This window comes from Xyrauchen texanus, chromosome 7, assembly GCF_025860055.1.
Source record: "Xyrauchen texanus isolate HMW12.3.18 chromosome 7, RBS_HiC_50CHRs, whole genome shotgun sequence".
Lineage (NCBI taxonomy): Eukaryota > Metazoa > Chordata > Actinopteri > Cypriniformes > Catostomidae > Xyrauchen > Xyrauchen texanus.
The window spans coordinates 11,608,771-11,631,068 of NC_068282.1; the positions used below are offsets into that span (position 1 = coordinate 11,608,771).

General features: G+C 38.5%; 1 protein-coding gene across 2 annotated transcripts in view; it reads left to right on the forward strand.

Annotated features, from left to right (window-relative positions):
• Positions 1-1,707: 1,707 nt before the first annotated feature.
• Positions 1,708-22,298, forward strand: part of shq1 (SHQ1, H/ACA ribonucleoprotein assembly factor) — a 53,110-nt gene continuing 32,519 nt past the window's right edge. The window contains exons 1-10 of one of the 2 annotated variants that reach the window (XM_052131008.1): positions 1,708-1,807; positions 5,078-5,231; positions 5,494-5,558; positions 8,675-8,797; positions 8,884-9,053; positions 11,982-12,094; positions 12,274-12,368; positions 17,061-17,218; positions 19,015-19,068; positions 21,915-22,038. In XM_052131008.1, the coding sequence (XP_051986968.1) occupies positions 5,089-5,231; positions 5,494-5,558; positions 8,675-8,797; positions 8,884-9,053; positions 11,982-12,094; positions 12,274-12,368; positions 17,061-17,218; positions 19,015-19,068; positions 21,915-22,038 (1,045 nt within the window). In that variant the 5' untranslated portion in view covers positions 1,708-1,807; positions 5,078-5,088. The remainder of the gene's footprint in view (positions 1,808-5,077; positions 5,232-5,493; positions 5,559-8,674; positions 8,798-8,883; positions 9,054-11,981; positions 12,095-12,273; positions 12,369-17,060; positions 17,219-19,014; positions 19,069-21,914; positions 22,039-22,298) is intronic. The other variant, XM_052131009.1, reaches the window with a different exon arrangement.

A 22,298-nucleotide genomic window follows, 5' to 3' on the forward strand; every position in this document is an offset into this window, starting at 1 on the left:
AGAGGAAGGGAAATTATGTTAAAATGCTATTTGTTGATTACAGTTTCTAATACTATTAACTCCCTCTAAACTCACCACAAAGTTGGAGGACCTAGGATTTAGCCCATCTCTGCATCATTGGATCTCCAACTTTCTGACTGACAGGCCACAAGCAGTAAGTGTGGGCAGACATGTCTCACCCCCCCTCATCCTCAGCACTGGAGCCCCCCAGGGTTGTGTTCTAAGCCACCTGCTGTACTCATTGTACACTTGTGACTGTGTGGCCAATTTTTAAACTCCACCACCATGGTCAAGTTTGCTGACGACACTGTTGTGGTGAGCCTGACCTCTGATAATGACGTGAGGGCCTTTCTGCAGGAGATCAAAGGCCTGGAGAACTGGTGCCAGGAGAACAACCTCCTATTGTATGTCAGCAAGACAAAGGAGCTAATAGTGGATTTCAGCACAAAGCAGGCAAGGAACTACCACCCCATTATGATCAACGGGGCCACAGTGGAGAGAGTGGACAGTTTCCATTATATTGGCATACTCATCTCACACGATCTGTCTTGGACCTGACACATTAACAGCATGGTGAAGAAGGCCCGTCAGCGTCTTTCCCACCTCAGGCACTTAAAGGACTTTAAACTGCCCTCTATGGTGCTAAAAAACATTTACACCTGCACATTGAGAGCATCCTGACAGGAAATATCACAGCCTGGATTGGAAACTGCACAAAACAAGATAGACTGGCTCTACAAAGAGTGGTGCGATCAGCTGAGAGCATCACGCACATCAAACTCTCTGACCTCCCGTCCATCTACAGCAAACGAGCCAGAAAGATAATGAAAGACCTCAGCCATTCTAATAATGGACTCTTCTCTTTGTTGCAGTCAGGGAAACACTTCCACTCCCTGATGGCCAAAACAGAGAGAATGAGAAGGGGCTTCTTTCTCCAGGTCATCCGTGTTGTGAACCAAGGACCAGGACTAGGTCCCCTATTCAACACCACACACTTGAAGCAATATTAAACTATGCATTTTCATATTATATTATTATACATCTACCACATCACCCCTATAACATCAGCACAAATCAACATTACTGCACAATTGCACTTTACCTTGAACCATGTTCATATTGCCAGTCAAACTGTTGCTTCTACTACCTCTACATCTGTCATTATTTCACATTCATATGCATAATTTGTACATACAATATATTTCCTCTTTCTATCGATCGATCGATCGATCGATCGATCTATCTATCTATCTATCTATCTATCTATCTATCTATCTATCTATCTATCTATCTATCTATCTATCTATCTATCTATCTATCTATCTATCTATCTATCTATCTATCTATCTATCTATCTATCTATTTTAATTATATAATTGTATCGTAAACTGTGGGGAGAAAAGTCATACCAGGAATTTCACTACATGTCGTAATGTGTATGGTTATCTATGTGACTAATATAACATGAATCTTGAAACTATTTAGCCTATGTATTTAAACTAACTTTCCCTTTCTATTTATTTGCTCTCTTTCCCTTTATTTGTTTCAATTTTTCATCTACCGTTGCATGATTTATCGCTGTGCTGCTTGTGCATTTGATTAATAAACCTGGATTTTATTTGAAATCACACAACAGAAGAATAAGTGCAATATCTAGTGAATGTGTTGGCCCTCTTTATTCTGAGTATTACGGTAAAGACACGGCCAGCCCTGAAAGCAGGAAGCAGTACACACACATGTGTTGATGGACTGAAATCACCACACTGTGGAAAGTGCCCAAGGAAGAGTTCGCATACGACTCATGAAGGTAACAACTTTGATTTACTATTTTTTTATTTATTAATTTTGATTTTGACAGTCTGAAAACAGAAGTCCTGACAATATTCGCGCGTGCTTTGTTTTCGCAGTGTTGACAAAAATAATACATAAGCGCAGCCAGACCTTTGACCGCTGATGACCTGCATGTAGCTTTATTTATTCATCTTTATTTTGTGTAATAGTGTTTAGTCTGTATTGATCGTTAGATGACTTTACGCCGCAGTTCTCCCCTTTTCTTTTTCCCCCTCAATGTTATTATTCCCTGCATCCGTTTACTCTCGACTGCTAATAACTGGTTAAAAACAGTGTTTTATTGAAATAATGTAAAGATTATCAATTGAAACTGAGCACACCCAGGTTAAATAACGTCGTATTTGCCCAATGTATTGTTCATGCATCTTAAACTGAGCAGCCACAAGGTGGAGTTTTTACCTCAGTCTTTTAATGTCTAGCCTTAGTTGAATGTATTGATTTAGTTTAGGGTTAGTTTACACAAAAATGAAAATTCTGTCATAATGTACTCACCCTCATTTCATTCCAGACATGTATGAACTGCTTTCTTTAATTTGACAATTTTTTTTAAAAAATGCAGTCAATCATAATTTATGTGCTAATTTATATATATTTAAGCAATATCACACTCGCAATCGTGCTATATGGCCCTACATCAGCACTGCTGTACCGTAATTACCTACGGCACTCAGCCTGTGGCCAATATAGATTTGTGACACGTCCAGTCGATTGGAACTTCATTATTGCACTGATGGTGGAAATGGGCTTCTTCAATGCTTTGGCTATTTTCTTATAGCCACTTCCCATTTTTTGTAGCTTAGCAACATTTTGCCACACATCAGAATTATATTCTTTAGTGTAACCCACTGTGATTGATGATTAAGGGACTTTGGCCTGTGTGTTATATATTTTTTATACCCCTGTGAAACATCAATCATTTCTGAACAACTTCATGTTCCTAGTCACCCAGGTGCACTAAAAAAATTTAAAATATGAAGGGGAATATACTTAAGATATATTTTACTCATAAGAATTTCTAATTTGTAATTAATAATTGTGACCAATGTGTTTTAGAGAAAAATATTTATTTAATAATGAGATATTTCCCTCTTTCAATTGTTCTACTTCAGTTACAAGTTAGATTTTTGTAAACTGTTTGAATGAAAGGTCAAAAGGATAAGCAGATTTTCTTTTCACAGCCTTCTTTGCTCATATTTACCATGGGTGCCATATTTTGGCCACTACTATATATATATATATATATATATATATATATATATATTATATAAAAACTTCGATGAGCCAAAACATGACCACTCACAGGTGAAGCAAATAACGTTGATCATCTCCTAACAAGGCCACATGTCAAAGTCTGGGTAGATTAGATGGTAAGCAAATAGTCAGTTCTCGTAGTCAATGTGTTGAATGCAGGAGAAATGGGCAGGTGTAAAGCCCTGAGCATCTTTCATCAGGGCCAAATTGTTATGGCCAGACAGCGGAGTCCAAGGCAAGCCTATCTGAAACGGAAAGGCTTGTAGGGTGCTCCCGGTCAGCAGTGGTGAATTCCTACCGACAGTGGTCTGAGGAGGGACAAACCAAAATGGGTGAAAGGGGGTAGGGCGGCGTAGCTGCAGACCAGTCAGGATGCACTGTGGGAAGACAAAAAGCTGGTGGAGGGAGTGTGATGCTCTGGGCAATGTTCTGCTGGGAAACCCTGGTCCGGCCATTCACGTGGATGTCAATTTGACATGTGCCTAAACTTTGATGCAGTACAGGTATACCCCTTCATGGCAATGGTATTCCCTGATGGCAGTGGCCTCTTTTTGCAGGATAATGCGCCCTGCCACTTTGCACACATTGTTCTGGAATGGTTTGATTAACATGATGAAGAGTTCAAGATATTTTCCTGGCCTCCAAATTCCCCAGATCTCAATCCGATTGAGCATTTGTGGGATGTGCTGGACCAACAAGACCGATCCACGGATTAACCTAGCAATTTACTTGACTTGAAGGATCTGCTGCTAATGTCTTGATGCCAGATACCACAGGAAACTTTCAGAGGTCTTGTAGAGACCATGGCTCGACGGGTTGATGGTGTTGTAGGACCAACAGCATATTAGGAAGGTGGTCACAATGTTTTGGCTCATCAGTGTATGGAAAAACCAAGCCCTAATAAAACCCTAATATTGTGTAGGTCCCCTGCCTGATGCAAAAACAGCGCCAACCTATTCTTCTCACAACAATTGTACAGAGTGTTTATCTGAGTTACCATAGACATTGTCAGTTGAAACAGTCTGGTCATTCTCTGTTGACTTCTCTCATCAACAAGGCGTTTCCACCCGCAGAACTTCCCCATACTGGATGTTTTTTGGGTTTGGGACCATTTGGAGGAAATTCTAGACACTATTGTGTGTGAAAATCCCACAAGATCAGCAGTTACAGAAATACTCAAACCAGCCCGTCTGGCATCAACAATCATCCATGCGATTATCTAATCAGCCAATCTTGTGGCAGCAGTAGAGTGCATAAATCATGCAGATATGGGTCAGGAGCTTCAGTTAATGTTCACATCAACCATCAGATTGATGAAAAAATGTGATCTCAGTGATTTGGACCGTGGCATGATTGTTGGTGCCAAATGGGTTGGTTTGGGTATTTCTGTAACTGCTGATTTCCTCTGTTTTTCACTCAAAACAGTCTCTAGAGTTTACTCAGGATGGTGCCAAAATCATCTAGTTCTTCGGATGGATATGCCTTGTTGATTAGAGTGGTCAACAGAGAATGGCCAGACTGGTTCGAACTGACAAAGTCTACGTTAACTCCGGTAACTGCTCTATATAATTGTGGTGAGAAGAAAAGCATCGCAAAAAGCTATTCCGAGATGCGGGCTGGTGATGTTTTGGTTGCACTAGGGGACAATATTAGGCGTATATTGTATTGAATATATATATATATATATATATATATATATATATATATATATATATATATATATATATAGCATATTATTTTATTCTTGTGGGTTCTTGTCACCTAAAAGAACTGAAGACATATTCAAAGGTTTAACCCTTTTTTGATTTATTCAAAGACAATCCACTTTGATTGCTCTCGTTACCCTTTGTAGTTCACTGGAAGTCATTACATTATACTTAACGGCTGCCTTGAGAAACGGTTAAATTGAATTTTTCTGCCAACCAGTTTGAGATGTCTGATTAAACATTTGGCTTCCTACTGCATTACTGTTTAGGCATTGTAATCATGATAACGCCGGCATTTGAACTGAGTCAAGATGCCAACTTCCTCACTGTGGTTATTCGTGTACCCTACACAAGAACATCTGAGTTTGACATCTACATTCAAGGAGAGGACTTAAAGTTCTACGCCAAGCCTTACTTTCTCAGGTGAGTGACCTGAAAAATGGTCAAACATATGGTAACACACATGGGCAAACTTCTTACATATTCTTCAAATTCAAGTTTTTTTTTTGGTCTTTTCACTGTAATAGTCATTCATAGCTCAAATCGACACATTCACGTTCAAATATATGGTACCTAAATTTTTTATACCAATATAAAAGTTGTTGTTATGAAACCATGGAAAGGTGTCTTTATTTTTTTTTTTTTGCCATTATAAATGAATCTTTGCTATAAATCTAACTCTTAGGTTGACTCTACCTGGGAGAATAGTAGAAGATGGTCGGGAGAAGGCTTCATTCGATATCGATAAAGGTAAAAATCACTCTTTGTTACGCTTTCTGCCTAAATTGCCTTAGTAAGCCTGTGCATATTTTGTTTGTCACTATTTTGGAATATACAATACCTAATATTGTCTTTGTTTTTTGACATGACACACAAACAAGCCTTAGCAGAAGGAGCAAAATTCCCCAAATCTTTTCAGTTTTACAAGGGTTCTTCTCTAGCTTTACTACTAACTTGAGTCTTAGTAATACAGAAGATAGCAACTAGGGTCTGCTAGATACGGATAGCTGCATTTCTTGAGCAAACTGGGAAATCATCAATATGTTTTAACAACAATTTGTTACTGTGCATTGCTTCCCAGTTCCAGAGCAATTATTGATCCTACTATAATATTTAACTACGAATTCAAGTATGGTGTAGGAGAGCACAATATAACTATGCTTATATTAGATTATTAGTTTTAAACCATAACCAACGTTTGTCTTGTAAAACTCTAAAGGTATACCTTTTTTATTTTTTTATTTTTTACATGGCAAAATTACACACTATAAATTCACTGTTTGTAAAGATGCTCTGGAATAATACTTTGTATTGTGAAAAACACATATGCTAATAATGTGTTTCGAATTGGACACATTGAGGAAATATGTAACTGATATAACAAATACTAGTATACAGTATACAGACCTCAGGGCCTCAAATAATTAAATAAATATTCTGGATTCAATTCATGTTGCTCAATCAACAGCTTTTGTGGCATAATGTTGATTACCACAAAAATAGTTAGAATAGTCCCTTGCTTATTAAAAAACATACATTGAAATGCACTGTTTAAAAAGCATGGTCACAAGATGTACACATTATATGTTTTAGCATGATTTTAGTGTGATTAAGTAAATTTATATACAATATTACATCTTTGTTGTCATGGTGACGATAGATCATCCCCTGAAATCTGGTAAATACCCTAACACCAGTAAATCCCTGAGTTTATCACTTTAAAATCATTTTAACATATATAATGTGTACATCTTGTGGCTATACTTTTGAAACCGTGTGTATTTTGATGTTTGTGGACCGGCTACATTCAGTTCCAATATAAGTGTCTTACTGTAACAGTGATTTGTTTTTAATGAGGGACGGACAAGTCTAAATATTTTTTTGTGGTTATCAGAATTATGCCACAAATGCTGTAGATTGATCTTAAGTTGCATTGTCCCTGGACTATTCCTTTAAGGAATTGCATGCCAAGGAATTGCAGTTTCTTACAGTTCCCATGGAATAGATTGATGAGCCAAGGTTTTACATTTATAATCCCCTGTTGTTCTTACAATTTCCACAACTTTTCAGGCTTTCGGGCCTCTGAACAGCATGACGTTTTCCAGCTGCTGCTATAGCATTTTTGAAATATAGTTAATGGCCACTTGATCCTATGTTGACATCTCATTGGCCTTGTTTCAGCATGTCTTGTTTGATCGACAGCCAATAAATAATTAAGCAGGCATCTATCGTAAAGCACTTCTAATAGCTTCTGTGCTTACACAAGTAATTATAAATCATTCACAAATCTGCAAGGACTACAGCCAAGGCAATGATTGTCATTTTTACATGATACCTTTTAAATGTTTAATGTTCTAGCAGTGCCAAAACTTGCAGGATGTAAAAGGCACAGACTTTAAAGTTGTTACTGTTTGACACATAATGTGAGAAATGTATTTACTCAGTTTTTTTTTTAAACCCACATTATTTTCCAAAAAAGTCAGGTGGTCAAAGCGTCTGCAAAGTCTCTGAAAGCCATCAGCAGACTGATCTCACTAGCTGTGTCCCAAATAACAGACTATACGCTTTACACTTAAACAATACACTATGGACTCATGTGTTGTATAGTCCCAAATGGAACACTTAAAAAAATGAATTACTACACGGAAGCATTTGAGCATTTGATGCAAGCCATCAGAGAGTAAGGCAAAGGTGACTGGCAATGTTGTAATACAGTCAACAGGAATGCATATTTTATTAAATCTATCCCCCTGACCCAAACCATAAACCTATCGTCAATGGAGTAAAAATTTTATTTTGGAGTGAAATTGCAACCTTCGTAATGTGCTCACCATTATTTACGTGCACGGGATTACTTCCTGGTTCTCGTGCCACCCATATTTCATTAGTGCACAGAACTCTCACATTTAAGCATAACGATTAATCTCACCAATATTTCACTCTGTTCTTTCTTTATTGTGCTACATTTTCACTTTACATACTCTCCCTCTTTCTTGTCATGCTTATCAATCTTTCATTCAGTTAGAAACAGCAGAAGCCCTGTGATTGTTTTCTGACCGATCTGCCGTAGCCCCGACACCTTTATTGAGCTGCCTATTAGCGCTTTTAATTATACCTAATGGCAAGGGATCTTCTGCTTGACGTCTCATTGGCCTCATTTCAACGTGTCCACTTTGATCATCAGCCAGTGAATAATTTAGCAGTCCTCTATCATAAAGCACCTATAATTGCTTTCTGTGCTTATAAACTGTAAGTAATTATAAATCTTTCACAAACCTGGCAGGACACAGTCAAGGCAATTATTGTCATTTTTATATAATACCTTTTTAAATGTATATGTTCTAGCTTTGTCAGAGGTTGTATATTGTATATTGAAGAGTTGTGTTAAGCATAAACTTTGATCGATTAAGGTTGATACAAGGACTTTCCAGTTATATTGCCAGTGCAGCATAGACAATGGCTTGACTAATGCAATTTCAAGTCTAAATTACGAAGAATTGGAATTTTAACAGGTGTCCCAAACACGCTTACTGCTCCATCCATGCCACCCACTATTTTACTGTTGATAATATAAATGGGTTGGGGTTTAGAACAAACTCCAATCCCAAGTATTACGTTTGCAGTGTAACCTCGCCTGCACGATTTCTGCTATGGACATAGAGACCTCAAGAGAGGTGCTTTTACTTTTCTATGCAATCAGACAGAGGAAAAAGTTCCATGGAAGGTCCATATGAAATCTATTTCTATTTACTGTAATAGTTATAATAATGGTGTAGTAACACTAAATATCTTGCACATTGCAACAACCTTGTACATTGAGCAAGTTGAATGATTCAAACTGAATTGAGTGTTTGTGTACACATTAGGTGTCTTCACATTACATGTCCCAAAAGAGACCGCCGGTCAGCACTTTGAGGGTCTGGAGATGCTGACCAGTCTCCTGGCCCCTAAGGGATCCAGATCAGCCAAACCGCTGGTGGAGGACACGGGTGAGGTTTAATTCTTCGATACTAAGTGCCAATCCTTTGTCAAGTTTCTTTCATGCTGTATTCCTGCTCTGTTGCCGGTTTCTCAGAGGCATGTGGTGGAGGAAGTGCTGAGGCATCCGAGAAGGAAGATGAAGAGGAAGAGTTTGATTGGCAGATAGAACAGGAGGCTTACACTGAAACGCCTGTGGAGACACTGAACGAATACCACAAATATGGCTTTGGAAACCTCAGGTCTGGAGTCTTCAACAGACTGCAAGTAAGAACATCTGTCCCTGACTGATGTGGTTTGATGATGGATCATTTCGAAAACCCTTTTTTAGATCCTTGTCATCATAGTGGACCTATTAGAGTTCATTATTTATCTTAGCCTGCTAAGTTTCAGTAAACAAATGTCAGGTTTTTTTCTTGGGCAGTTTTTAAGAAACATTTTCAAGTCTGAAGATTCAGCATTAAGGATTCGTTTTCGTCTTGCCCTTTACGCACCGATTTGACCATATTCCTTGAATCTTTTAAATATATTGTGCACTGTAGAGGGTGAAATGCCAAAAATCCTTCCAATTTGTCTTTGGGGAACATTGTTCTCAAAGTGTTGGATTATTTGCTGAAGCATCTGTTGGCAAATTGACAAGTCTTCACGATCCTTGTTCTTGAGGGCAGTAAGTGAAATTTCAGCTGTATGAGCAACGGGCAGTTTGTACAGAGAAGAAAACACTTCAGTAGGCAGAACAACACAGACATGTGCTACGTTCTTGCGTTCAAAACACTCGGCGCGCAAATGCGATCTAAGGGATCTCAAGATGTGTTTAAAGATTGAGTATTTAACTTGACACAGTGACCTAAATATTTTGTTTATGACGCAACTACAGTCTGACGTAGGTGTAAATTGACTGGCCCTTAAACAAGCCCTCATAATAAATCTCCAACTGATTGACAAATTCACTTGTGAAATGGATTGCTGTGAACTGTATGCCAATGATTGACTTATGATCAATAATATGGTAGTAAACAATACATTGTATTCTAAAGCCGCTTTTTGTATGGCCTTATTAATGATTAACTCTTCTGCCACAGGAATGTAAAGCATTTTAATTATCTGAATATAATATTTAAAGATAACTATGTATAATTATATATTGATATAAATATGTATAATCATTATATATTGAGTTATTGTTATATGAGGGGCTTTCTCAGCAAATATTTGTATATGCGATTAATCACGATTAATTAGACGGGACACCATGTAATAATTTGATTAAAAATTGTAATCGATTGACAGCCCTAAAATATATATTTATATACACTGTATATGCATGTGTGTATATATATATATATATATATATATATATATATATGCATATACAGTGCATCCGTAAAGTATTCACAGCACTTCACTTTTTCCACATTTTGTTATGTTACAGCCTTATTCCAAAATTGATTAAATGAATAGTTTTCCTCAAAATTCTACAAACAATGCCCCATAATGACAACGTGAAAGAAGTTTGTTTGAAATCTTTGCAAATTTATTAAAAATAAAAAACAAAAAAATCACATGTACATAAGTATTCACAGCCTATTCCATGACACTCAAAATTGAGCTCAGGTGCATCCTGTTTCCACTGATCATCCTTGAGATGTTTCTACAACTTGATTGTAGTCCACCTGTTTAATTCAGTTGATTGGACATGATTTGGAAAGGCACACACCTGTCTATATAAGGTCCCACAGTTAACACTGCATGTCAGAGCACAAACTAAGCCATGAAGTCTAAGGAATTGCCTGTAGACCTCCGAGACAGGATTGTATCGAGGCACAGATCTGGGGAAGGGTACAGAAAAATATCTGCAGCATTGAAGGTCCCAATGAACACAGTGGCCTCCATCATCCGTAAATGGAAGAAGATTGGAACCACCAGGACTCCACCATTCCTTGAGCTGGCCACCTGGCCAAACTGAGCGATCGGGGGAGATGGGCCTTAGTCAGGGAGGTGACCAAGAACCCGATGGTCACTCTGACAGAGCTCCAGCATTTCTCTGTGGAGAGAGGATAACCTTCCAGAAGAACAACCATCTCTGCAGTACTCCACCAATCCGGCCTGTATGGTAGAGTGGCCAGATGGAAGCCGCTCCTCAGTAAAAGGCACATGACAGCCCGCCTGGAGTTTGCCAAAAGGCACCTGAAGGACTCTCAGACTATGAGAAACAAAATTCTCTGGTCTGATAAAACAAATATTGAACTCTTTTACATGAATGGCAAGCGTCATGTCTGGAGGGAACCAGGCATTGCTTATCACCTGGCCAATACCATTCAAACAGTGAAGCATGGTGGTGGCAGTATCATGCTGTGGGGATGTTTTTCTGCGGCAGGAACTGGGGAGACTAGTTAGGATAGAGTAAATGATGAATGCAGCAACGTACAGAGACATCCTTGATGAAAACCTGCTCCAGAATGCTCTGGACCTCAGACCGGTTTGAAGGTTCATATTTCAACAGAACAACAACCTTAAGCACACAGCCAAGATAACAAAGGACTGGCTATGGGACATCTCTGTGAATGTCCTGGAGTGGCCCAGCCAGAGCCCAGACTTGAACCCGAGTGAACATCTCTGGAGAGATCTGAAAATGGCTGTGCACCGACGCTCCCCATCCAACCTGATGGAGCTTGAGAGGTCCTGCAAAGAAGAATGGGAGAAACTGCCCAAAAATAGGTGTGCCAAGCTTGTAGCATCATATACAAAAAGACTTGAGGCTGTAATTGGTGCCAAAGGTGCTTCAACAAAGTATTGAGCAAAGGCTGTGAATACTTATGTACATGTGATTTTTTTTTTTTTTTTTTTTTGTGTTTTGTTTTATTTTTATTTTTTTATACATTTGCAAAGATTTCAAACAAAATACTTTCACATTCTCATTATGGGGTATTGTTTGTAGAAAATAATTAATTTAATCCATTTTGGAATAAGGCTGTAACATAACAAAATGTGGAAAAACTGAAACGCTGTGAATACTTTCCGGATACTGTGTGTGTGATATATATATATATATATATATACACACACACACATATATATACATATAGTTCATATTGTAGCTATCAGGTGCTCCTGTGTCTCCAGCAATTATACACTGTGATCATTGAAAGACAATCTTGTGTTACTGATCTAATGTGTTTTGTTGTGTTCCAACAGGAGGAACTAAGTGAGGTGATTGACGTGAAAGATCCAGACAGCACTGCTCCTAAAGTCAGGAGACAGAATAGACTAGATGCAGAAACCACAATATTTTGTACTGACCACTACTTGTAAGTCATTCATCCAAGTTCCAATGCTAAAATATGAAAAAGTGAAATCTGTCACAAAAACAAAATCTTATCATGACATTTTTAAACCTCTCTCATGGATCAGAACAAATCCAGAATTTGTTTGTCCCTGTGTTCTCTTAAGCATATTTGATGGATTGACTGGTCTGGTTCATTGACAGGGCAAACATGTTTGAAGATGAGGAGGTCATCAAAACAATGCTGAAGTTTAAGCCGTGGTGGAGACAACTGAGCCAATTAGGACACTCCGATACCTGTGAGCCTCATACCTCTTTTTTTCAGATGAATTTATGTGTACTGATAGCATATTTAAAATAATGAATGAAAGTCATTTTCTTTGCTAATGAAAGCATGCTCTGGAGCTGGTATGGACACCTGATGATCCATATTTTCCAGCCTTATTTGAGAATGTTCCAAAGAGTATCTTGCGTGCTTCAGTGGAAGCAAGGAAAGTTGACCTTTCATACAATTAAGTTAACATGGCTAATGTCACAAATTTTATCTTACTTGATTAGTGACCTAGAAATTGTGCAGAATCTTAAATATTCTATATTCTAAAAAAAATCTGTTTAATTCTAGGTTCAAATTAGTTATTGAGTCCCGGATGTTGAGTGTAGACACAGACATTTGAACCCTGCTGTATAAGCTCATGTCTGAAAACCATTCACTTGATCAGCTTGTTCAAAGATGGTTGCTTTAGAGAATAAGCTTAAACACTTTAAATGAATGAAAAAGCACATTCTGTGCACAATTAATTCTTTCTTCTGTGAGTCTCTCTCTCTCTGTGGGTCTGAATGGAGAACTGGGTCAGGTTGAGCTGAGGTCGTAAGCTTGACATTTTTCCAGTAGTGCAGATTCTAGTCTCTGCCAGCAGATGGCAGCCTTTGCTGGAAGGCAGTGACCTAAGAATTGCAAATGTTATCTTGTAGCAAATGGGATGAGATTTGAAGAATTGAGCTGCTTTAAGGCTCAGACATCCATTTTTGGCAAGTTATTTGTTGGTTTTTCATTGTTTTGAAACTATAGTCATATTGATGAGAAGCTGTGTGTGAATCAGTGTTGGTTAGAAAGGTACAAACAACATTTCAGGACACTTTTGTGACCACTGGCAGTCTGTGCTCATCCTTTCTTTAGTTCGTTCTTTTGTCTGTCTGTCTGTCTGTCTGTCCGTCCATTTCTTTCATCTGTCCGTCCATGTCCGTCCATCCATCCATCCATCTCTCTTTCTGTTTATTTCTCCATCCGTCCAAGTCTGTCTGTTTGGTCGTCCATTTCTGTCTGTCTGGCTGTCTATTTGTCCATGTATGTCTATTTGTCCATGTATGTCTGTCTGTCTGGCTGTCTATTTGTCCATGTATGTCTGTCTGTCTGGCTGTCTATTTGTCCATGTATGCATGTCTGTCTGGCTGTCTATTTGTCCATGTATGCATGTCTGTCTGGCTGTCTATTTGTCCATGTATGCATGTCTGTCTGGCTGTCTATTTGTCCATGTATGCATGTCTGTCTGGCTGTCTATTTGTCCATGTATGCATGTCTGTCTGGCTGTCTATTTGTCCATGTATGCATGTCTGTCTGGCTGTCTATTTGTCCATGTATGCATGTCTGTCTGGCTGTCTATTTGTCCATGTATGCATGTCTGTCTGGCTGTCTATTTGTCCATGTATGCATGTCTGTCTGTCTGACTGTCTATTTGTCCAGGTATGTCTGTCTGTCTGGCTGTCTAATTTGTCTGACTGTCTGGCTGTATATTTGTCCATGTATGTCTGTCTGTCTGGCTGTCTGGCTGTCTATTCGTCCATGTCTGTCTGTCTGGCTGTCTATTCGTCCATGTCTGTTTGTCAATGTCTGGCTGTCTGTCTGTCTGTCTGTCTTTTTGTCCATGTCTGTCTGTCTATTTGTCCATGTCTTGCATGGAATATTGACACGTGAGACAGACAGCCAAGAAGCAATTGCATTCTGCACCAGCACACTCTTTATCATTAGAACAGTGTGGTAATTCCTCAGTGCCTGATTACTGAATGAGGAAATTACTCTGAGCTAAAAGCATATTATAAGTGCAGGGGGACGAGGGTTACACAGCTGGTCCTATCACAGAAGAGGAAGATAAAGAGGTATAAAACAGAGAGATGGAGATATTTCATGATATCTACTGTATGTGTGTGTTCCAAAACAGCTGTCTGTCTTTGCTGTCAGCAGACATCAATCAATCAAGCAGCATGTCTTACATATCTTAAATGCAGACATAAGCTCACACGCTCCTTCTATATGCCTATATCACTCAGTATTCCCATCAGATTGTGCCACAGTATTCAGGACAGACTGGCTGAAATGCACGCAGCTGTAAATCAGTTCCAAAATATCATCTCCTCCCAGTTTTTGAAGTGCTTTCCTTACTGTATCTGGCAAATTAAGCCATTAAAGTTAATTAGGTTCTTTGCTCTTTAGGGATTGCATTGTTAGTTGCGTGTTTGTGCGTGTGTGTGTTCTTTATATCACTGAGGTATCTTGAGTCACTCCAAATTTAAAAGAAACAAGAAAATATATTTTTCTTACTATGACAATTGAGCACATTTCCCCCCATTCTCTTTTTTGTAATGTAGAAAAATTAAATCCAGTTTTAATTAATATATTGAAGAAAAAATATATATTTATTTAAATTGTAAAATATTCATAATTTTACATCATTTACATTTGAATAGAAAAATCATTGTATTACAGTGATTTATACTGAAAATACTGTATTACAGTAACAATTTTCCATTGAGAATTATGGGAATTACAAAAGGACTCAAAAGTAAAATTTCCAGATGCATTACAGTAAAAATGCATACTTTCCTTTTTCCTTTTATTTAGTGTGTGTTTATACATGTGCTGCTGTACTTGTGTTCCCATGTGTATCGGGTATCTTCACACGCCATGTCCCAATGGAGATCAAGACCAAATGAGTTTATGCATGCACACACACACTTCATTATTCAAGTTTTCCTGTCTCACTACAATAACTGTTTGTATTAGTGGTCTGGGCACCTGTGTGGTGTCAGGTGTTGTAATTGAAGATTGCACCAGTGGCTGAATAGTAAACAATTGTGAAGACTTCAGCTATTAAAAATACAAAATCAGATTTTTGTAGTCTCAAGAATGGCAGTTCCTTTGGTGCCATTCAAAAATGAATATTCTGCTGGAAGGCCAGTTTACTTGAGGAGATGAAGAAATTGGACACCAACTTAATTGGTTCTCTTAATTGGCCAGAACTTTGAAGCTACAAAAAGCACATAAAGGCAGCATAAAAGTAATCCATAAGACTCCAGTAGGTGGCAATATGCACAAAGAATAAGAAGTAAACAAAATAAGTAAAAAAGTATTTACAAATCTGACCCACATCTATCAAATAGCTTCTCAAGGCATGGATTTAACCACTGTGGTCATATGGATTACTTTTCTGCTGCCTTTGTGTGCGTTTTGGGCCTTAACATTTCTGGCCACAATTCAGTTGCATTGCGTACAGAGCTGAGATAATCTTTGTGTTCAGCAGAAGAAAGTCAAACACTTCTGGAATGGCATGAGGGTGAGAAAATGTTGAGAGAATTTTCATTTTTGAGCTAACTATCCCTTTAAATGACTTGCATTTCAGTTTTTCTCACATGAAGCTATCATATGTATGTAAAAGACTTGGTATATAGCTTACAGGTTGTATGGACCACGTATATATTTTATGATGATTATTTATTAAGGCCTTACACCTGCCAGTCACCATTCACTTTTATTGTATGGAAAAAGAGTATTCTGTTTTTAGGCATATTCTGTAAACATTAGTTAAGCGTTAGATTATGCACAATGAACAAAAGATTTACCTGTAAAAGAGTGAGTGGGGAAAGAAATTTAAAAAAGAAGAGATGTTCTGTGGTGAAAGAATGTGAGTGCATATGTGTGTGTTTGCCTTTAGATCCTTAGCTGAACTCCCCCTCCTCACTCCCACGGCTCCTGGTTTTGTTCTCACAGGAGTTAGTGTTTCCTGCCAATCTGAGGCAGCTGCATTAGAGGGTAAATCAGGTAGAGAGAGAAAATGGGGGAGCTGTTCCAACGTCATGTCCCTGGTTTCCAGCGACACCCGGCAGAGCCAGAACTCTAGCACTGGCATTAAGTTGTGTGTGTATATTCTTAAAGGGATAGTTCACCCAAAAAGCAAAATTCTGACATCATGTACTCATCCTCGTGTCATTCCAAACCCAAATTAATTTGTTGTTCTTCCGTGGAATACAAAAGGAGATGTTAGATAGTATGCTATGGACTGACAGCCTCAGTCACCATTCACTTTCATTGCATGTTTTTTTCATAAGGAAAGGGAATGGTGACTGATGCTAACATTCTGCCTAAAATCTCCCTTAGGTGTTTCACAGAAAATGAAATACTGGTTTGAACGACGTTTCATCACGTGATGTTGAGAAAATGACAGAATTTGTGTGTGTGTGTGTGGACATGCAAGCCTGCACTTGAGGGCCTCTATCAGGGCAGTGCTGCAGCCAAGGAGGGGATCAGTTTCAGCTGCCATTAAAATGCTGACTTGCCCATTTCTGTCTCACTGTTTCTCTCTCTTCCTCCCCTCCGTTTCTTCCTCCCTGGTGCATTATCAGGTTTGTTTAGGGCATCAATCAAACGGTGCAACTTTGCTCTTCCTGTGTGGTAACTTCACTCGCATGCTTCAAAACATTTTCAGTGTGTCATCTCCAGCACCGATTGAAAAATATTTGCATCGTACATTCTGTTTTTTTTTCTTTTGATTCTCAAAGCTCTCTGTGGAACAGAGGCATCATATCGTGCTAGGGCCTTGTGTTTAACTTGTTTTTTGGGGAGGAATTGTTGGAGATTGGCTTTGACTGTACCTCCCCATGATATTGGAATATACAGAAACTTGATAAACTATGCCATGAATGTCTCTCTCTCTTTGCAGCAGTAACCTTTACAGAGGAGGAAAAGGAGCAGATGAGGAAATTCACAAACCGTTCATACTTGTTGGAGAAAAAAGCATCCTTCCATGTGTGGCTTAGTTTGGTTGACATCATACTTGCATATGTCTATGATGTGCACACTACAGAGGGAGAGCACAACGTAAGTGTACACTTGAGTAGGGTTGGGAACGGTGTCTGAAATTAAAATGTTTATTAATGTGGGATATTTGCCACCTGGAGTTGATTTTCAGGGGTAAGTTTTCCCCTTTATTTCCTTTATAAGGGCATATTGTTTCCAACATATTTTACACATTCTTATGAAAGCTGTCATGAAAATATCCTGGTCCAGTTTTATTCCAAAATCAAAATAAATAAATAAGAACATGTTTTTTGCTTATAGAAAATTAAGCCAATTTTCATTAAGATTTTTTACATTGTGACCTTATTTTCATGATGCCCATTTTTCCCTTGAATTCTCAATACCTCAACACAAAAAAAGTAATTATGATATTCTTAACACAATGTGAAAAAAATTACATTATTTGAATTATAAAGTATTGGTGATTTTCTTTCATTTTTGCTCATTTAACTTTTAAGAAAATTTTACAACATAATTTTTTACTGTAATACAGGAAAAAGAAATGACTAATTCGGTAATGAGAATCATCACAGAAATCAATGGGAATAGTGGGCACATTTTAAATATCTGGTACATTTTTTTATCACTTTCATATTTGCTTTGATCCCTGGTTTATTTATTAGTCTTATTCAAAACCAGATGCATGTTTTAAAAAATTCATGACACCAAATTATTTTCATGATGTTTGGTTCAGTTAATGCTTCTTAAACATTTCCATTCTTCTGCCGATGCGTTCAGAACACTGTACTAAAGTACTCTTAAGACACTGTTAACACTTGGTATAAAGATGCATTGATCACAGGTGGTCGGCCCTAAATACAGGTCTAAACAGGGTCTAAAATGTTTTGTGGTCTGATAACAAAACCACATACAAATGCAGTCAAAAACACATGTGACCACATTGCATTTAATGTGTAAACGGGATCCATCCAACAGTATATGCATAATACCAGGTGTAAATGGGGTCTAACAGTCTTTCTGGCACCAGTAATAATTGTACATGCTAGTAATTGTAACAAGTATAAAAACTATGAAAATGGTGTTCGTAAACGCAATAAATTAATGTGATGATACCTAAAAATAATAAAAGAATCATTAATGAAATCGTTATGAAACCAGAAACGTTAAATTCCTCATGATTCCCATTCCCACACTTGACTGCAGCAGATTTCTCTCAGCTAGAAAGTGGTCAGGATTGTGGATCCTGCCATTTTCACCTTCCAGGAAGTTAAAACATTCCTATAATGTTTTCCAGACTATGCTTTCCAAGAATCTCACTGGAAAGCCACTGCACATGCGAGTAATTGTAACAGAAGTATGAAAAATATGATTTTTTTTTTTTTTTAAAGTCTGCTTCTGAAGCTGTAGTACTTGAATGTGGTGATGATGTCTGTTGGATTGACTCCTAAACTTCAACATATAATATATGCAATATTCAGTGAAAGTCTGTCTCTGCATCGCAGTTGCGGTAGATAAAGTTAATAAAAATGTTATTACCTATCAATATATTGGCTATTAGCCACCCAGCTCTCTTGTTAACTCTAGTCATTAGTATCTACTCCAGTTTGTTAGTTTATGTTATTGGATCCATAGCAGTGGTTGATATAATAGAATGGCCATGTTAACACTTTAGACTGAATTGTGTATGTTAATCTGTGTACAATACAAAACTTTACAGGTTGAGGTTGAGTCATGGTTGTGTTAACATTGGACTTCTTTTTTGTTGCTCTATTGTTGTTTGGTATAGTTACTGACATTTTGGTGTAATGCATAGAATAATTGATTACTGAATTGACCGATGCTGTTGTGAATCACAGGTAGAGTCTGCCTGGACCATCAGGAAGCTTAGCGGCACTCTCAGCTGGCTGGAGGTATGTTATGCATTTGATAGTGTAATAAAAAAACATGGCCTTGAATGCACTCTTAAATTAATTAATGATTGAACTAGTAAGCACCCAAGAGCACATTCTTGACTTGCAGGGCCCACATGTATAAGAACTGAAAACAGTCAGATAAAGGTATTGAACAATATATAACATCATATGATCTCATTCATCAAGATACCATAGAAACTCTGGCTCAGTGAACCATGCTTTTAAAAACTAGATATCAGTAAACCTCAGCTTGTGTCCAAGATCATTATGAATGGAGAGTAACCTGATCCTAGATCCTGTTCTAGATCACAGGTCCACATCTGCACTGAGCGTGACATAATTTACGCAAGTGGGATATGTTCTTGGATCAGTACCCTATGTAGGCCCTGGAACAACATTCCTATAAAACAATCACAGCCCTAACCCTAAGACAAACCTAGCCCTAATATCTGGCAATGATTGGTTGATAAAGAATGTTGTTCAAACCCTAATCTCAGACCTAAAGGATGCTCACATTAGATTTTAATCATATGAAGTTATTACAGACTTCAGAAATTATTTGTGCAACAGGATATGATGTCATTGTCCAGGGTCCCGTACACGCTTGCAAGATGTGTAATATAGTAGACATGCACTACCACTTTATCATCCACTTCATAATCCATCCTGCTCCAGAGTTTGAGAAACAAAAAGACATACAGTATTTGGCCTGAAGCTTCTGGAGTGTGATTGGAATGAGCGATCCAAACTGTGTGTGTGCGTGCGTGCATGTGTGTGTTGTGGATCCCATGGCGGCAGCATTCCCTAATCCCCCACATTTCCATGGCGAGTATGACAATGAGGGCACGTAACCCAACACCTCTCCCAGCTCAGCACTGAGAGCCAGCACTCCAGTGCAATACTGATAATGGAAGGCTGGTAATGACATCCTCTGACTGCCTGCTTTCACCACCCACACACACACTGCCCCCTCGTCTTTTTCACTTTTTCCTCTTTCACAGTGCTTGCAAGGCAGCACTATATTGATATCTCTAAAACTTTCTGGTCTTTTCCCCTCTTCCACCTTGTTCCTCCATATTCTTCTACCTCTTCCTCCTCTACCTCCTTTTTCTTTCTCTTCCTCCCTGTTTCTTCACACTTCTTCATTCTTCTTTTGCCTTCCTATTCTTCCTCCTCCTTCCTCCTTTTTTCTCCTTCCTCCTCCCTTCCTTGTCCTTCATTCTTATTCCTTTTTCCTCCTTATTCTTCCTCCTTTCATTCCTTCTTCCTTCTGCCTCCCTCTTTTACATTCTTCCTCCTTTGTCTTCTTGCTCCTCTTCCTTCTTACCTCCTTTTACGCCTCCTCCTTTTTCCACCATCATCCCTCTTTTCCGTTGTTCTTTCCTTCCTTCTTCATTCTTCCTCCTCTTCCATCTTTCCTTCTTATTTTTCTACCTCCTTTACTCCTTCCTCCTTTTTCCACCATCATTCGTCTTTTCCCGTCTTGTTCTTGCCTTCTTCATTCTTCCTCCTTTTCCCTCCTTTCCTATCTCCTGTCCTTCGTTCCTTTGTTCTATTCTTATTTCTTCTTATTCTCCTCCTTATTCCTTTTTCCTCCTTCCTCTTTTTCCTTCTTCCTTATTCTTTCTCTTCATTCTTCCTCCCTTCTTCCTTGTCCTTCTTCATTTTTACTCCTTTTCCTTCTTCCTCCTTCCTTTGTCTTCCTAATCCTCCTTTTTCTTCCTCCTTCCTTCGCTCCTCTTCCTCCTTTCCTTCATATTCTTCTACCTCCTCCTTACTCCCTCTTCTTCCTCCTCCTTTATTTCCCCCCCTTTTCCTTCCTCTTCTTTCTTCACAATCTCGGATTAATTCAACATGAACAGCTTTAATAAACTATATATTTAAAAACAAAATGTAAGATTAAAGTTTACTAATCTGTGCTAGAAGCCTAAAACTGAAGCTTACCTAAACTTTAAAGGGATAGTTCACCCTATAACTAAAAATGATTTGCTCACCCTCATTTTCAAACCCATATAATTTTCTTCTGTGGAACACGAGGAAACATTTTGTAAAATGTTAATGCTGCTTTTTTCTATACAATGAAAGTTAATGGTGACTGCAGCCGTCAGTCCATAACATTCTGTCTAACATTTCCTTTTGTATTCCCTGGAACAATGAAATTCATACAGGTTTGGAACAACACAAGGGTTAATGACGACACAATTTCCATTTTTGGGTGAACTATCACTGAAACACTATTATTTTGCCATATTGCAAGCCCAGGTGTTTCCTACTGGAAATGCAAATCTAGTTTATCCTTAACACCCTATTATTGTCACCTACTCTCTTGCTCTGTCACTTCGTTTCTCTTCCTCTCCCACCCTGCTTTGCCTAACCAATGTAAACTCCTGGCCAGCATTGCTCGATGAGACCCCCAAGCCCTCTCAGCAGGCTTATTTACACCAGTGTTTAATAGCCTGGGGGAGTACATGAGCTATGATGACATGCTAGAATGACTCCGGGTACATTCTTAACAAGCTGCTGAGAGAAGAGCAGAGGGGAGGGAGAGTGGGCAGGTGGAAAACATTAAAAGAAAGAGGGCGAGAGAGAGAGGCATATGTTTTTTCCCCAAGCACTTGAATGTGTATGCCTAGACGATGAAGAACTCAGAGGCTTGCGATTAAACACTGCCTGCAATTAAGCTAGCCGCTTGCCAAGGTGTTTGAGTTGACCTAGTCAAGAATGTCATTGGGTATAATTAGAGCAAATTGCTGTAATTACTAGTGGAGTTGAAAATTATCGATATAATATGCATAGACAGATCTGGAGCAATGTGTTTGTGTGTGTGTGTGTGTGTGTTACAGACTTATCACTCAGTACAAGACGTGCTGGTGTCTTTCGGCAGGAGGGCTTTGTGTTACCCGCTCTATCGCCATTTCTCTCTGATCACAAGTGCAGTGAAAGATGTAGCTTGCATTTTCCAGTCTGGTAAGTCTCTCTGTTTTTCTGTCTTTCCCAGTTTGACATTTCTGTGCCACCGAACAAAATTAGAATAATAATGGTTGTTTTCAATTAGGTTTCCCAAATACTCCTCCCATCATCCATTGGTCAGACTCGTGCCATTGGTTAAAGCAGTGTTTTTTGGGTTGGGCTGGTTGGGATACTCTGACAAACAGAGCAATGCTTTGAAAGTGCCATTGTGTTCACACGTTTTGGAAGAACTCTCCTTATGAATGGCTTACTTAGTT